This window comes from Gossypium raimondii, chromosome 4, assembly GCF_025698545.1.
Source record: "Gossypium raimondii isolate GPD5lz chromosome 4, ASM2569854v1, whole genome shotgun sequence".
Taxonomy (NCBI): domain Eukaryota; kingdom Viridiplantae; phylum Streptophyta; class Magnoliopsida; order Malvales; family Malvaceae; genus Gossypium; species Gossypium raimondii.
The window spans coordinates 35,612,283-35,623,588 of record NC_068568.1 but is presented as its reverse complement, the minus strand read 5'-3'; the positions used below and the strand labels follow the sequence as shown (position 1 = coordinate 35,623,588).

Sequence of the window (11,306 nt, the reverse complement as noted above, 5' to 3'; positions counted from 1 at the left end):
ACACACCCATCTATATCTTATTTCAAAACCTTTAAATTTACCATATCCAACACATTGAAGATTAACAAAGTAAGTTTTGAAAATAAAGCCACCATTAAAAATTAATTCAAATTTCATTGATTTATTGTTGGTGTACCTCAGGTAGAGCACAATATCATAATAAATCTCTACCTTTTTAAAATATTTTATAGAAATATTGTTTTCTCTCTTAATCCACCTTGGTAGTGGGTCAACTATACCTATTCATTATTTTGATAAAAGTACTAATGACTATAGCAAAAAAATAACATAATGTTTTAAAAATAATGAAACCGGTAGCTGAATATATATATATATATATATATATATATATATTCTCATACAACCATCTAGGAAGCTAGTTTTGCAAGCCCCCCTTGATGTCGCAGTTGCAGAAGTATCAAATTCTGCCATTTTTATGCTAATATGGGAATATTCACGTCTTTCTTTAAGCTTGTTCCCTTGGAGTTTGTGTTGATATCAGTGTTTTTCTCTTTGTTGCATGCAATCTTATGTAAAGTCTGCAGAGTTTCAGAATTATCAGGACATGGCCCCCCAACTTATCCTATAATCGGCTGCATGATTTCTTTCTACAAAAACCGCACTCGTTTGATAGATTGGTATACAGAGCTCATCGCGGAGTCGGACACCAATACAATTGTGGTTAACCGGCTTGGTGCTCGAAGGACTATTGTGACTGCAAACTCGGAGAACGTTGAGTACATGCTGAAAACCAATTTCAATAACTTCCCTAAAGGCAAGCCTTTCACTGAAATTCTGGGTGACTTTCTTGGCTATGGGATATTCAATGTGGATGGGGAGCTTTGGCGCATTCAACGCAAGTTAGCAAGCCATGCTTTCAGCACCAATTCTTTGAGAGAATTCGTGATGAGCACATTGGAAGAAGAGGTAGAGAATCAATTTTTACCTTCCTTAGAATCATTGGCTGCAGCATCAGCAGTGGTAGACTTGCAGGACTTGCTGAGACGACTTTCGTTCAATATGATCTGCAAGGTCTCATTAGGGGTGGATCACTGTGTTTTAGACCCTTCTCAGCTTGTTTCGCCTCTCAACAAAGCTTTCGACATGGCGTCGGAGATATGCGCCAAACGTGGAGCAGCTCCTTTGTTATTGGTTTGGAAGGTCAAGAAATGGCTCGGAGTTGGATCGGAGAAAAAGCTCAGGGATGCTGTTGAAGAAGTTCATGCATATGTTGAGGAAATCATTCGTAACAGGAAGAAAAAGATGGATGAAAGCCAAGAGAATTGCGGTGAAGATCTCCTATCGAGGTTGATATTGGCTGGCTGTGATGAGGAAGTGATAAGAGATATGATCATAAACTTCATCATGGCAGGAAGGGATACAACTTCAGCAGCAATGACATGGCTCTTCTGGTTGCTTTCATGCCATCCAGTTATAGAGCAAGAACTGCTGAAAGAGATACAGAAAAATGATAAAAGATTGTCAGATTATGAATCATTGGAGGGATTGAAATTGTTGAAAGCCTCTCTTTGTGAGTCCATGAGGCTCTACCCGCCGGTAGCTTGGGACTCAAAGCATGCCATGGTGGATGATATGTTACCTGATGGTACTTTAGTCCAGGCAGGGGATAGGGTAACCTATTTTCCCTATGGAATGGGGAGGATGGAAGCGTTATGGGGAAAGGACTGCATCGAGTTCAGACCGAGCCGGTGGTTTATTGAACCAAGTCACCAGGGAGGATCACTAAAGAAGGTAAGTCCATACAAGTTTCCAGTTTTTCAGGCAGGTCCAAGAATTTGTCTTGGAAGAGATATGGCCTTCATTCAGATGAAATATGTGGTGGCTTCCATACTGAGACGGTTTGAAATCAAACCAATCAGATCAGAAAAGCCTATTTTTGTGCCACTCTTGACGGCTCACATGGCCGGTGGACTAAAGGTTTTGATCAAGAAACGAGATCATTCAATATAAGGCTTTAAAAATTACATTATTTAGTGAGAGCCAATGTTTCAGAAATTAAAAAAAAAAAAAAAAAAAGATTTGTAAGACCAATGTAAGATGGCAATATGCTATCATGTCTCATCTGTATTATAGTTAGGAGGAAAAATATTAGCTAAAACAATCACATACTTGTACAAATCTTTATCAGACCGTTCATTATTATTGGCATCAATCTAGATCATTGACTCAAAATCATGTGGTTATCCTTCAAGCAACAAATTTGTGATTGTAAGAGCATGAGCTTAGTTAATCACCTCTAATACACGGTCAGAAATGCACATGCATGCATGTTTGGAAGGATTATGTCACATGTATTGATTTTTTAAAGTGGGAATAGTATTAAATATTCAAAATAATATTAATTTCTTACGGCATGTATAATAAAAGCATCCTGTTTTAAAATTCAAAGCAACCTATGATATTCAAACATAGACTATCCTCTTCAGTATCCTGTTTCAATATTCAAAGCAATCTTTACGATTATAATAGAAGCTTTAGCTCAAATGGCATACGTGTTAGATAGAGACCCAGAACTTGACACTTAACTAGAATGAGGAATTTTGTTTTTGTTCTTTCTCATCTTGCTCGGGGACAAAGAAATAAACAAGAAAAACAAAGATAATAACACAAAATAGACATCAAAGAAGTTTCTTTCTTTTCATAGAGGTTAAAGAAAGATGAATGTAACTGGTACAACATGCTTTTCTTTCTTTTTGGTCGGGCCCTCATAGACACCTCCAGTACAACACGCTGATTAGTGCTTACAACTGTGGTTGTTTTCCACCACTTGAAAGAAAAAAACAATTTCTTATTTTCTTATTTTCAGTCTTTCTAAAAACATAGATAAGTTTCTAAACTTTTCCAATCTTCATCGAGTACCAATTATCGGTCTTTCTAATGATAAGCTTCTACATTGTTCCATTCTTCATACATGCCAATTCTTACAGAGAAACCGATGGCCTGGCCTCTTAATGCACAAGATGGCTTCAAGTGATCATGCTAATAAGTGTTCACTGTGTGGACATGGGTGCAATTTACTGCAGATTTGCATGTCATTACCTGAATTATTACTGGCTGCATATCCTTTTTCTTCATCCTTGTAATTTCTATGCCTTGTCTCGGACCCTTCCTAAGAGGCCCATAGATGCATCCTTCACCAAGTTTTCCATATCTGATCCTGTGTAGCCTGCAAAGGAAAGATACTGGAAAAGGTAAATTTTGAAGAATAGCTAAGATAAAACAAGAATAAGACAGAAGCTAACCTTCTGTTAACTTACAAGTGGCACCAATGACCTCTTCTGAAGGCTTCAAAAGTCCATTCTCCAGAATATTACCTACTATCGCGGCTCTTGCTTCTTCATCACCAATTAAACTCGGAAAAGAATTCTGTGTCACAATTGGCTAGAATTAGATAAGCTGAGTCCTGGCAAGTCTTCTCCTTGATGCTTCACCAAGTTACAAAATAACTACACTCATAACACGACTTTTCCATGATAGATATAAACCAAGAAATCTGCTAGGAGACTATGCTATAAACAAGCTACTTTGTGTTGCTAATAATGGATTGAACAAAATAATAAACCACCTTGCTAATTTCCATTTTTTGTTATCAAGTATGGTTATTATGCCTATAAAGGCTGCTTCCTGTTATACATTCCTCTCAATTGCCATCCAACAATATTTGGCAATTCTACTTCAATTAAGGGAAAGGTCTACACTCTACAGTAGGTAAATGATACAAATCAATGAAGTAAGTGAGGCCTATCAATGCTTTCAGAATGATAATTCATGTGCTTCCTGGTGCATCACTTCTAGCAGCTGGCCTGCAGTTTAGATAACAGCATCCTTGACCCTGTTAAAAATTTATACTGACCAAAATAGAACTTGATTATGTTTTCATCCTTTTCACAATCATTAGGTTTTCTATAAGAAATTTATTTAGGGAAGCCAAGTGTGTATAATCCAAGCACGCATTATACACATGAAAGAGTGGACTCCAACTACCGCAGGAAAGTTAATGTCAAATATTGGAAAGGTGGTCACATATCAATCAAAAAATCTTTAAGAAGATTCAATCTCAAAGCTTAAACAAGATCCGAGTCTGCCGTTTCACATGTGGTTTCTAGTAAAAGCATAAAAAAGCTTGAGAAATGGTATTACTTAGAATTCAGATATCAGAGGGAAGATTCAAGAAATAGTTTTGACAAGGCACGCATATTAAATAGCAATAATGTTGAAGGGCCAATCAAAGACGGGTTTCTACCAAATCAATCACAATTCAATATGCCATTAGCAGCAATAACTGCACATCCAAAGTGACAGGCTAGGGTTTCGAACTTGAGGAAAATGATTCAAAACTCAACAAGAATTGTAATAAAACAGAAAAAAAGAGCTTACCATGGTTGGTTGAAGAATTCTGATTTGCAGTTTTTCAGCACTTTGACTAGCTTCTCGAGCTACCAATTTTAGATCCATGCTCTGAGGCTCGATTAAAGCATTAACAAATTCCACTGGTGATTGATTGAAGCCTAGAAAGAACACACACCTTTTATGGTGCTAATGGATTTTCCTTACACTAGCACATATTGCTTCATGACAAGCATCAATCTCTTTGCACTTCTCTACATTTGCCAACAGAGAAGACAAATCATGGCATCAACTAACACATCATAGCATGCAGTTCCTGCAGGACTATTCCAGGAAAGATTGATTTTGTGTTCAAATGTATCGGTGGTGGAGACAAATGCTGTGATATATTCTGCGAAACCACGGTAAAATTTAACCTTTTTTCCCCAAAAACTTTCTGGAGTTGTTCATCACCATTAAAGAAAGATGGATCATTCTGGTTCTGAAGTTTTCTAGCCTTCACATAATGCCAAATTGCAGCAAAAGTTCTGGGGCACGTATCAACTTCAATACCAAGGACTTCAAATTAAAGCTGAAGAAAGCCTGAACTGCTGTACATAATTTGTTTCCAACCGTATATATACAGTGAACTGAGTTCACTGAACTCCTTATCTTCTTTTCTCTTCAGTTCAAAACCTACATGAGGTGCACGTCATCGTGCATGCTTCCATATAATGATATGATTATTCGGATATAGTCCCTGATCCAAGGAATTTGTTACTCTCTTGAAGAAAGATAAGAACTTAGGGTGCAAGGGGTTTGATTTTAGGACAAACCCGGGCTGATCTGGATCTACCCCATCTTCCAAGAACCTCTCAATTATCGTAAGGGTCTATGTAGGGACCTCTGAATTAGGCTTATTTGGAATTATCCTAATGTGACTAGCATATGTGTTGAAAACATATATTCGAAGAGTTTTTTCAAACAGAAGGTGGGTTAGTAAGTGCATCCTGAATATCAACTTCTTTTACGAGCTAACTCAAAATCAACTCGTTCCTAGAACTCCAGAAGTTGGGTATACAAGGCAGATTTTGGAAGAATGGCTGCCACTCTTTCCTGTCATTATTTCTCAGAAAGCTTCTGCTTCTTTCTATGTGCAGGGGTGCAAATTCCATTGTTCTCAAAGGGGGCATTGTGTTTGTCATAGGCACGTCAGGAGGACACACAGGGGGCTTTTGAACGATCCTCTTCGCAGTTGCACGGCCAGGGTAGGCATGGAGAGCGAAGACGAGCCTAAACTCCCAATACCAGAATTCTAAGCCTGGTTAAGGGACAACCCTCGAGCTTGAAAGCGTGCTTGGAGTTGGGGATGAGCTACCCTCACTTGCGCAAGGTCCTAGGCTTGGGATAGCTGATTCTGAGCTTGAAAACCAACTGTGAGAATGCAGAGTTTCCAGACAGAGAAAATATCAAATAGCCACCAAAATCTATAACATTCAGAACAAAGTAAACCCACCCAAGCTATCTCAGCAAACACCTAACAACCCAAAGAAGCAAAATTTCCAGTAAAAAATCAAACCTTTATAAATTGAACCCTAAAGGATAACTAAACCTCAAAGACGCTAAATAAGAACTTAACCCCACAAAAGCAAAAGCTTCTAAATATGCAACAATGACGAAGTGAAGGGAATAGAGATAGAAAATGCAAGAAACGTAGAATTTGAATTACAATGTAAGATTCATGGAAAGAATAAATTTATTATTAAAAAAGATGTCTCACGAAAGAGTGAATTTGCCAGCAATTAAAGAGCAGCAGTCAGCAACAACCTACGGAGCATTTGTCTACTCTTATGGGTCGGTTAATGGCCGATTCGGATCACCCCATTTTATTAATATCATATGTTTTACAGTGACAATCCCATTTACTAGAGTGATTATATTTTAATGAGATATATTCAATAAATAATTTCTTTTAAAAAGCGTACAGTAAATTTTTAATTTCACTTTTACTAAATTGAAAAGAAAATACCATTCAAGTATCCATGGAAGGATTTCATTAAATCTATCTTTTGGACGCAAAAGTTGAATTATATTTTTATTTAATAAATTAGTAAATTTAAATTAATTTTTATATGTTAGATTAAAGAGTAAATTGATTTTGTTAAAAATTTTATTTATTTTTATTTTATTTATTAATATGACTGATAAAATAATTAGATAATAACACATATATTTCTTGCTAACATGATCATGTTTAAAAAAAGTAAATTCCTAAAAATAAATATTCTTTTTTTTTTTGTCCATCTTCATTTGTACATGGTTTTTCAAATAACTATAGAAGGGTTAAGGGTATTTTAAGCCCTCAAATTTTAAAAAAAAAATTTAAATCCTTACAAACTTTTTGCTCATAATTGAGTTATTAAACCGATAAAATTGGTCAAATAAATCCTTTGACATACGTTGACAGTTAGTTTTTAATAGCAACACTGACGTGGCCGTTAACAGACACCACATCTACATTGTTTGTTAATGTGGTAGTGTCATATCATGCTGAATATTGATGTAGTAGTGCCGCATATCACCGATTATCTAGATTCATTCTAGAATTATTAATAAAAAAATTATTAAATTTTATATATTTTCTAAAAAAATTTATTAAAAATTATAAAAATTTTATAAAACAATATTTTTATAAAATTTATAAAAACTTCTTATAATTTCAAAATGTAGTGGACAAATAGATGTTCAGATTCATTGTGTACTTATTTTAAATATACTTTATTTTTTGCTATCGAGGATAACATTGCACTGCCATATCAGTGATTGAAAATGAAGTGGTAGTGTTATGTCAACAAACAGTGTTAATATGGCGTTTATTAACGACAATGTCCATGTTGCTATTAAACACTATTGAATAATGTCAATCAAATGATTTATTTGATCAATTTTGTTAGTTTAGAGATTCAATTAAATGTAAAAAGTTTGAAAGAACTTTATCGATTTTTTTTTAAAAATTTTGATGCCATTAAACCTTATAAAAATATTAAAAATTATTTAAAAAATATAAAAAACTGTCTATAACGAACCTGAATAAATTGATTTTAGATTAACTCATTAAATAATTATAGACAAGTTATGAGGATGCCATCCCCGTAACTCAACAACTTAGTATAAGTATTTTGATATGAACCTAATATGTGTGATGAATCAAGAAACAGCTTTTATGAGTACCGGTACAACCGTGTCAACCCGTCTTCTACCAATATCAACAAGTAGAATAAATGGCCATATGGTTTTTTCTTATCTTTATAATTTAATATAATTGATAATTTTAAATATTGATGAAAGGATTTTGTTGATGGGGGAGAAATATTCAAGATTTTTTCCAATGGATTAATGTTGGAGGAAATTTTAGCGTTTAGGGACGGATTTACTAATGTCTTTTCCGAAAATTTCTGTCGAAAAGACTCTGGGTGCCATATGTGGAAAAGTTTATTAAACAGTAACGTGCGAGTACAAATTCAAGCCACCATGACTGAACAGTTGAGAAGAAAGAAGTTAAGGCGGTCTTCGCAGCCCTCAACGCGCCGCCATTTCAAGTCATCCGACTCCGGCCGCGGGCTGCAAGTGTAGATAGTCATGCCACTGCCATTGCCGCCACTTGAAACGGAAGACGAGAATCCGATCACCAGCAGCTCATTGCCAAGAGACTTGAATGCCACACCCCATCCTTCATGAAGATCAGCTCTAACTGGTACTTTTCCCAAATTCTTCCATGTCTTGCTGCTCTTCATGTACACCCTCACCTCATTGCATGATGTTTCAAGACAGTAAAGCTGATTGTTCACTACCGCAACAAGCGGTGGCGATTGCAGCAACATCGCAGCAGCGGCTGCAGCTGGTTGGGTAACAGTACTATCATCTTTCAACATGTCTGGGATCCATTCCCATGTGTTATTGTCCTTATCATAAGCCTCCCCACAAGTGAGCTGATTGTTGTGCTCATCTCTCCCACCAATCACATAAAACTTGTTGTCCATGAAACAACCTGAGCAAAGCTTCCTCTTCTGATGCATCCTAGGCAGCAACTCCCACGATTTCGTCTCCGGGTTATATTTCTCGGCCGAATTCGAGACTCTAGTGTCCATCCCAATCCCACCAGCCACAAAAGCAAAGGTGCCACAGGTTGCAGATGCAAACAAGCACCTAGGATCAATCATGGAAGGACCCTTGAACCATTTACCTATTTCGAGTTCAAATCTCCACACGACAGAACCAAATGTTTCCCTGCCGGATACAATTAAATGGCTCCCAGCACAAACTGATTCCTTATCTCCATTTATAAAGCATATATCCAATGATGGTAACTCTGGGAGCTTCCTGCAAGACTTGAACAGCCCATCACATGCCCACCAACAGTTTTGGCCACTGGGTGACATGAATATGGATGATTCTTTGAACCCAATTTCCTTCCTGATTTTGTTCAACTCGCCACTCTTTAGAAGATCCGAGAAATGCTTGTTTAGCAAGTAAAGTTTCCAATGCTCCGACCTCGGAAATCGAGCCAAGATCAAGCTCTCTAGCTCATCACTGAGCTCAGGAACATATGAATAATCTACATCCTGAGATCTTAAATCTGAGGGGTCACTGCAGCTCTCCTCAGCCATGTTGTTCATCAGAAAACAGGTAGAAGATTACATGAAAACGCCCTACAAAAGCATAGCATGTTGGACATAAAGCTTACAATTATTTCAGATCAAGCTGATATACTCATCTGACATATTCAGATTATATTAGCATATCCATTCATGAACAAATATATACATATGTATAACAGAAAACAACCAATAGGGTGTCTGGAAATTATGAAAACAAAACAAAAGTACAACAGAAACAATACATTACACATAGAGAAATATAGAGAATGAAGAAGAGAAGCTTACTTACCAGAGAGGGTAAGTCAATAAAATGAAAACAAAGAAGCCTACAGTTTGTAGAGAGTAAATAGTAACAAAAGCTATAACATTTGAAGCAAAGAAAGAGATAGAAGAGATATATAGAGAAAGAAAAAAGAACAGGGTATCAGAGTAATGAATTTACAATTGCAAGAAACCCCCCCATTTGCTGGAGAATTTTGGCATTTAATTTAGTATGGCTCATATGTTGGATTTACAGTAATGATGCATTTGGTTTTATTATTTATTGTTTCAATCGTCAAAGAGATGTTTTCAAATCAGAAAACAAATATTTGATGCTGTCCATGATTAACATCTCCTTTTCCTTGGTTGGCTCAGTTCTAGAGATACTGAAAAAAATGTAGTCTTTTGATATCAAAGAGTAACAAAAATTGAGAATGGCCAATACTCAATTCAAGGAATAGAATAATGTCACTGTTAATATTGGGCCATCACATTTACATATTTGATATTCAGATTATACCATATTAAGCAAAGGTTAGAGATTAATGAGAACCAATGGAAGAGAGTTGCCACACCCACAGCCTAGAAATGGCATTCCATTGGATGGACATCTCTTTTAGAGGGTTCGTTTTTTCACATTTTTTAATGTGGTAGCTGTCCACTGATTAGTGTTGGTGGATTTGCCACTGATTTAATAAATCCAAGAGTCATTGTCATAGTTGAATAGGTATAGCATTTGTGTAAGATAGATGTCTTCATTTAGGACAAAGGCCAAATCAGCTTTCGCCCACAGATAAGGAAAAAAAGCATGTTAATAAACCTTGAAATGCTAACACAAGAAGTTAAAGCCCCCACAAGGTTCATGGAGGTGAAAGGAGTAACAATTATTGATTAAATTAACAAAAGGGAGTTACCTAAACCCACCACTTTTTAAGGATGCTTTCATAGATCTTCTCCACCATTAGTGGACAATTGGAAATTGGAATAATGCCACTGCACTCGTTCTCATTGTTTTCTTAATACACAATCAACACTAATCCTTTCGTATTATATTACAAAAGAAGACATGTTACAGACAAGAACAAGGCTGCTAAAACCCGACAAAGCAACAACGACAACAGCCAAAAAAAGAGCTCGAAATGCAGCTAAAGATATGTTGGTGGATGGACCAGCCTTTGATTGGCTTATTTCATTTCATGCGCGGTAGAAAACTAGCTTTCTATTGTACGGCACTTGTGACTTAATATATAAGCTGAGGTGGTTTCCAAAATTAAAGAAGTCGCGGGTCAAGCTTTCCTTCTCTTTTACTTTTGGGATTTTAATTTCTTTTTATTTGTCAAATTTCTACATTGTTTTAAACAAGTGTCATGTCGAATATCAATATGATAATAATAATGGAGAACCTTTGGATTAACCATATGTACACCAATGGACTCTCTCCTTAACTGCTAGCTAAAGCTTTTGGTTTTTCTCTTTCCATAATATTAGTTTTTGATAAATCGATATATATATATATGATTAAATGTAAGATTATTAAAAAATTATTAAAATAATAACTAAAAGATACATTAAATAAATTTAAATAATTTGTAACTTTTTACATTTGTGCACGATGTTTTCTCATATGTTGAAACCGTTGAATACTTAATTATCTTATCTTTGTCAATGTTGCTAAAATATGTCTTTCTTATATTATATCTATCATTTAAATGGTAGTTTGTAATATCAGTTCTCAATCTTGGATCGGCTAAAAAGTTTTCGAGGCTAAACTCAATTTGACTCTTTTAATCTTTTTTTTTTCTTTTTGAATTGGTTTTGTATCACACTTTGGCTATTCACTTTTATTTTCTTCTTGTTCTTCCTCTATTTCATTAGTAAATTTTCTTTTGAAATATTTTCTCATTTCTATTAAACATTTAAAACAAAAAATCTAAGCCTGAACTACAAAAGTTTTCATGAAGCCAACATACAACTAGTAATTTTCTTTCACAAAAATAAAAATCACTTTAAGTGTTTTTGGTATCATGAGAATGCAATATG

At 35.5% G+C, this 11,306-nt stretch overlaps 2 protein-coding genes, 1 long non-coding RNA gene and 1 pseudogene across 5 annotated transcripts; 1 reads left to right on the top strand and 3 right to left on the bottom strand.

Annotated features, from left to right (window-relative positions):
• The first annotated feature begins 375 nt into the window (after positions 1-375).
• LOC105781059 (cytochrome P450 94B3) lies at positions 376-2,193 on the top strand. Its single transcript, XM_012605632.2, has one exon. The coding sequence runs from the start codon at positions 445-447 to the stop codon at positions 1,969-1,971; it is 1,527 nt and encodes a 508-aa protein (XP_012461086.1). The 5' UTR covers positions 376-444; the 3' UTR covers positions 1,972-2,193.
• Positions 2,194-2,635: 442 nt separating this feature from the next.
• Positions 2,636-4,392, bottom strand: LOC105778973 (uncharacterized). Its single transcript, XR_008195286.1, has 2 exons — positions 3,264-4,392; positions 2,636-3,187 (listed from the first exon to the last, which is right to left on the bottom strand). It is a non-coding gene; the product is annotated as an uncharacterized LOC105778973 (long non-coding RNA).
• Positions 4,393-4,394: 2 nt separating this feature from the next.
• LOC128032038 (SWI/SNF complex component SNF12 homolog) lies at positions 4,395-7,240 on the bottom strand (annotated as a pseudogene).
• A 496-nt stretch (positions 7,241-7,736) lies between these two features.
• LOC105780895 (F-box/kelch-repeat protein At3g27150) lies at positions 7,737-9,666 on the bottom strand. Of its 3 annotated transcripts, none has more exons than XM_012605424.2 (2): positions 9,291-9,666; positions 7,737-9,056 (listed from the first exon to the last, which is right to left on the bottom strand). In XM_012605424.2, the coding sequence occupies exon 2, from the start codon at positions 9,021-9,023 to the stop codon at positions 7,869-7,871; it is 1,155 nt and encodes a 384-aa protein (XP_012460878.1). In that variant the 5' UTR covers positions 9,024-9,056; positions 9,291-9,666; the 3' UTR covers positions 7,737-7,868. The 3 variants fall into 3 exon arrangements, with proteins under 3 accessions (XP_012460878.1, XP_012460879.1, XP_012460880.1); XM_012605425.2 differs by having other exon boundaries at positions 9,295-9,666; XM_012605426.2 differs by having other exon boundaries at positions 9,448-9,666.
• Between the last annotated feature and the right edge of the window lie 1,640 nt (positions 9,667-11,306).